Source organism: Saimiri boliviensis, chromosome 7 (assembly GCF_048565385.1).
Source record: "Saimiri boliviensis isolate mSaiBol1 chromosome 7, mSaiBol1.pri, whole genome shotgun sequence".
NCBI lineage: Eukaryota > Metazoa > Chordata > Mammalia > Primates > Cebidae > Saimiri > Saimiri boliviensis.
This window is the reverse complement of record NC_133455.1, coordinates 69009793-69015616: the sequence shown is the minus strand read 5'-3', so window position 1 is coordinate 69015616 and position 5824 is coordinate 69009793. Positions and strand designations below refer to the sequence as shown.

The 5824-nt window shown below is 53.1% G+C and overlaps 1 protein-coding gene across 1 annotated transcript; it reads right to left on the bottom strand.

Annotated features, from left to right (window-relative positions):
- Nucleotides 1-438: 438 nt before the first annotated feature.
- On the bottom strand, nt 439-5547 carry HOXC10 (homeobox C10). Its single transcript, XM_010349911.3, has 2 exons — nt 4681-5547; nt 439-1549 (listed from the first exon to the last, which is right to left on the bottom strand). The coding sequence occupies exons 1-2, from the start codon at nt 5429-5431 to the stop codon at nt 1272-1274; spliced, it is 1029 nt and encodes a 342-aa protein (XP_010348213.1). The 5' UTR covers nt 5432-5547; the 3' UTR covers nt 439-1271.
- Nucleotides 5548-5824: the final 277 nt, after the last annotated feature.

Sequence of the window (5824 nt, the reverse complement as noted above, 5' to 3'; positions counted from 1 at the left end):
AGTTTAGTCCTCTCTTTGGATGGGTGGGGGCTCTTGGGGTGCCCCCCAGCAGCAGTGGGGTGCGCCCAGCACAGCACCCCGGGCAATCAGATCCGTCTGCTCCTCAAGATTGCAGTTTGCTCTCTGCCTCTTCCCTCCTCCAGTCACCTTTAAATGCATCTTTTACTGCAGCACCACATTATATTTGCAGATCATAAAATCCACCTCTCGCGCGCACCAAGACCGTCCTGACATTACTGTTTTATGACCTTGACTTATTGTGGTCACCTGGATAATATTTAAATCAACGTTATGGTCTCTCACTTACATTAAACCCGCCAAGAGACGTTCTAGAAAGGCTCTAGGAGATGAGTCAAACACAAAACACACACATCCACACACTCAGCCTCTTCGGGGGAGGGGGTGTCGCTAAAAACACTAAAAACAAAAAACCACCCATTTGAGGATTATGATTCTGGAAATTTATTAGGATTTTTTTTCTCCATTAAGGAAGCTACATGCAAAAGATACAACATACAGAATATCTTTAAATAACACAACTCCCAGACAGGGACGGGGCAATATTGGGGGGGGGGGGCATTCTGTCTTTGCTTTGCTATGTTCTGTTTTAAATTTTTTTGTTCCTCTGGATGAAATTTCTGAGATGTTAGTAGATGGAGGACGTGGGGGTGCTGGGAGGGGTGGGAGAAAAGCAGAAAGCAGTACAAATACGAGACTTCAAGCAGATTCTCAGAGCGACTGGGAGGTAAAGATACGGAGAGGGTTTGGTGGAGGCTCTGGGTGCTACGACAAACACAGGACCACTAGCCGAACTTTCCAAAACGTCTATTATTCTAAGGAGGAAATGCAGCAAGGAAGGAACAATTCTGCCTGTGCTCTGCGAGATTTCAGACCCTCTCTGGTTAATTTTTTTTTCTCCTTTCCCCTCAAGCGGGTGGATTCGATCTTAACTTCGCATGGAGAACAGAATGCTCTGTGTGAGTGCGTGGGTGAGTGAGGGTTTGACACACACACCAGCCACACTCCCACCCCCATCTATGAGGGCACACACCACACCCCACAACCCAGCACCCCATTTCTCATGCTTTAAGTGGAAGCATCTTCGAAGCACGAACCATAGGTCCCTTGGAAGGAGAGTCTGAGGTCTTTGCCTTTTTTGCAGGCGCGTTGCATTTATACTCAGGGAGGAAAAAAAAAAAAATATCACCAGGCACAAAGGGAGGAGGGGCGGGGAAAAGAAGGAGGGGGAGGGAGGAGGAGAGGCCGCGCGCTCAGGTGAAATTAAAATTGGAGGTCAGTTCCCGGATCCGATTCTCTCGGTTCATTTTCTTGAGTTTCATTCTGCGATTTTGAAACCAGATTTTGACTTGTCTGTCTGTAAGGTTAATGGTCTTGCTAATCTCCAGGCGGCGCTCTCGCGTCAAATACATATTGAACAGAAATTCTTTCTCCAATTCCAGCGTCTGGTGTTTAGTATAGGGGCACCTCTTCTTCCTTCCGCTCTTTGCTGTCAGCCAATTTCCTGTGGTGTTTTCTGCCTTTATCTCCTCTGTTAAAAATAACATTATTTACATAAGTATCCCTCGAAGACGAAAACCCTCTTAGTGCTGCAGCCTTTGCCAGCCTGCTGTGGGGTGGCTGAGGGAGGACAGGGGAGCTGCTCTTGCCCCAGGGGCCTGGCTGTGGGCTCCTCTGATGCTCAGGGTTCTTACAATTGCTTTGGGGTTTAGACTTAGGGAGATAAAGGGAGGAAGTTCTTGCCTCCAAGTGTTTACTATATTTAAATTAGCCCAAGTTCATCTTAACCTAAAAGATCCTGAGTATCCTCATTTTCCCCCAGCCGGCTGACCCTGGCAGATTCCCTAAATCTTACCAGGTCTCCCCTTCTCTCTGCTCCATTCCAGGTCTGGAAAAATCCAGCCAGATGGAAAAGCATTTTCCAGGCCCCAGACCAGAGCAGAGTCCACCCACAGCACAGAGAAATTCCCAGAGAGCTTTGACCTGTTTCAACTCACTGAAGGGACTTTGTTCCAGGATCTGTGGCCAGAGGCCACTGCAGTGGTCCCTGCACTGGGCCCCCAGCTCTAACCCCAACCTGAGCTGCCACAGAGTGACTCTGCTTCCTTAACTCTCTCACTGCCATCTCTTTCTCTCTTAATCATTTCCCCCAGGTATGTGCAGCTGAGGCAGGGGAGCTTGTGAGAGCAGCAGAGGTCAGGGGAAACAGAGCTGGGGCATCCCAAGGGGTTCTCAAACAACTTTTCTGGCCAAAGGATCTAAGGTCAAGGGAGAGACATATCCTGAGGAAATGCAGCCTCCTAGAAACCCCCTGCCCAGTCTGTGCATACGTAGATATGTATGCCTGCAAGTACATATGTGTACCTGCGGAGATACACACACGTATACACGTAAGTACACACTCACAGATACGTACACGTGTCTATTTATATAAGGAGAGTCTATAGAATACTGTGTATTTCCCATGATCTTGACAGCCCCTCTCCCTGACACACATTCTTGCTGAAATGGACCAGCCTTCCTTCTCAAGCAGCAGAAGGGAACCTGATCATCTTTTTAAGGATAAAACACAGAGTCCAAAGACCCAAGAGGGCACCCAGCAAAGGACCCTGCTGATGGCTCTGAGCTCTCTCTCCTCCCTATGCCAAATGAGGCTGTCAGGTTCCTCGATCTTGTCTTGATGGGGATGGGTTGGGGCAGTGGCCTAAGAGGGACCAGAAAACACACAAAAAATGCAAACTTGAGGCTGCAGTCTAAAGAATCTGAATGTCCTTAATTTTCTCTCCTGCCTCTGCACCTGCAGCTTCTTGCCAGATTGTTCACAGGCTCTCCACATCTAACTATGTCCTATTTAATTTCTTAATGGGGTTGTCAGGTTTGGAGGTGGGGGGGGGCAAGAGAAATTATAAATGGGGAAGTTTAGCCAAAAGCTCTCTTGCCTTTGGCCTGGTAGAGACACCAATACACGACGAGGGGAAAGAAGGGTACAGACAGGGTACAGGGTAAGAGGGATTCCTTGGGGTGGGAGGGATTAGGTTGTCGTGGGGACAGCTAGAGGAAAAGGAGAACATGTGGGAATGGGTGCAGGTCGAGTTAAGAAGTGAACTTGTTAACCTTGACTTTGCTTTTGGTAGGGCTAGAATGCAGCTTTTCCTGCCCCAAATCTGCTCCCTAACCAAGCTCAGGGTCTGTAGAGAGGGTGTAAGATGAAAACCTTCACACTGTACATGTGCCACAGGAAAGCCTTTGAGGCCGTGGGCACCTCACTCTCCCCCTCATCCTCAGGAACACACCCATGCTCATCTTCAGTCAGTGTCTCTACGGGGCTGATTTGCCAAGGCCACCTTTGCAGACTCAAGAGGATGAGGCTCTGCCCTTGCCCGCCAAAAGAATGCTTGTGCGTGTGAGCGGGCATGCGTGAGTGTGTGAGGAGCATGCAATATGGGTGTGTGTAAGTGTGACACAGGTCGCCCGTAGGCATGCGTGTGCGTCGTATCCATATACAAAGCACCGGGAGATCCAGGCCGCCCCCTGCTCCGCTCTCCATATTTCATCTACCTTTACATCCAATGAGCCCCTCACATACTGTCGCCAGTAGCCAGGGTTGTGGGGAACAGGTTTATTCTTCCCCGTTGGTTGGGCCTTTTTCTGATGCTCTTTGCTTCAACTTTTCAGGAAAAGTCGTTTCCCCTCAGCTTCCCTCCCCTGCCCCCGTTCCCTCCAGGTTCTTTCCGAAAGTGTCAGAGAAAGATCCTGAAGGCCCCCAGCTCCCACAGCAGAAATGAATCTTGAACCCTGAGCTTGAACTCTGGCTGGGCTTTCTCTCTCCAACCAAAATTACAATGAAATCCAACCAAAGCCACATTCTCTTTCAGGAGAAAACCTCTTGCCACGCACGCAGAAATTTCCCAACCACTCATTTGTAAGCTGTTTTTGGAAACCAATAAAAAAAGATAATTTAACTAGAAAAAAAATTAAAAGAGGAAACAGAAAACTTACAACATTCCAAATGCCCTGTTCCAACGCCATCCAAACCAGGCATCTGGAGGAGGGAGGGACGTGCGGGCAGCCCTTCACCTCCACCTCTTCCGGCCCCAGCCTCGCTGCCCAAGGCCCCCGGCCGAGCCAAAAGCCTCAGGAGCCCAAACCGCACGCACAATCCAGACCCACAAACAACAAATCGAGTTTCGCAGGAAACAATTTTCAACTGGGAAAACGCAGTAAAGAGAAACCCTTCATCTCCCCAGCCTGCTCTAGTCCCTGGCCCAAGAACGCCATTTTAAGCTTTTTGCAAGCCTCTGACTCGAGCTGGGGGACATCAGCTCCCCAGGACACCAGCATTGAGAAAGCAAAGCACAGTCAGCACGCGCCCAGGAGCAGCCACCCGTCCCGGGCAGCACACTGCGGCTGCAGGCTGCCCGCGGTGCGCACCGCCCGCGCATTAGCACCCCCGGCCGGGGCCGGGCCGGCACCTCCACGTCGCCGCTTACCTTCCCTAGCTAAGTGACGCGCCACCAGCCTGGAGCTCAGCAGACACTAGTCTCAAGCCGGGGTCGCATTCCCGAAATCGTCAGGGGCCTCCTGGGCCCAACCCTCTCCCCGGCCGCGAAAAGACCAAGTGCCCGAACGTCCCAGTGGCGCCCGCGGCCCAGGCGGCCTTACCTTTCGCTTCGTTATCCGAGGTGTCTGGGCTGGAGTCGGCAGTTTTGGCCCTCTCCTTTTCGCTCTCCGAGGGGCTGCCTTTTGGGCCCGCCAGGCTCTGCTCCGTCTTGATCTCATTGGGGCTGGGGGTCTGGCTGTCGGACTTGGGGGTCTCAGGGAAACTCACTTTGCCCCCCAGCTGAGGCGATTCCAGATGTTCGGCGCGCGGGTTGAGACTGGCCCGCTGCTCGAAAGGGGCTTCGAAGTCGTTGGCCCCGGCACAGTGGGGCGTCTTGTCCAGCGCCGAGTAGCTCGGGCTGGCGCGGTAGTAGCTGGGCACGGGTACCTCGTGCTCCCCGAGGCAGGACTCCGGCAGGGGGTGGGAGTAGAGAGCTGCCTCGGGGCCACTTTTCGCCCGCTTCTCTGCGCTGTACATGCAGCAGACATTCTCCTCCTTGACACTAGGTGGGTAGGAGCAGGAGGACAGCGGCCTGCCAACAGGTTGTTCCAGGCGATAGGCGGCTTTGGGGTCGCCCCAGGAGTCCAGCTGCGAGAGGTAGGACGGATAGGTGTTGAGGGCGAGGCTGGGGCTGCCGCCCTCGTCCCTCTTGGAGAGCGAGGGCGCGAGCCCGCAGCCCCTCATCACCCCGCAGTTGAAGTCACTCCCAGATTGCATATACATGCCTGCGCTCCGGCTATAGCGCTCTCCTCCGCCCGGCGCAGCCAAGGGCTCCGCGTACGAGTTCGGAGTTACATTGCGAGGGCATGTCATTTTCAGAGAGAGGGGTTTTTAAGGAGCAATACTACAGCGGAGGAGCTGACATCTTTTTTTTCCCCCATCCGGGAGGGGGGGGGCGCGGTTGGAGGGGAGGGAGGAAAAAGAAGGGGAGGGGGGAAATATCAGCTCCATAATTATCCGTGCATTCGGTTCTCACCATGTGACGGCTAGACCAATGGGATTTGAAAATGGCCTTGATGATTCAGACGGCCGTGACGTCAGCGGGGTCAAGTTGTCGGCAGGCGGAGCGCGCAGAGTGGAGTAACAGCGCCACCTAGCAGCGGCCTCGGGGTAGGGGCACCGGAGCCCTTCGCCGCGAACAAAGGAAGCGCCCCCCGGGCGGCAGGGGCGGTAGGGGGGTGGAAAGGGTTGGGGGTGGCGGTTCTG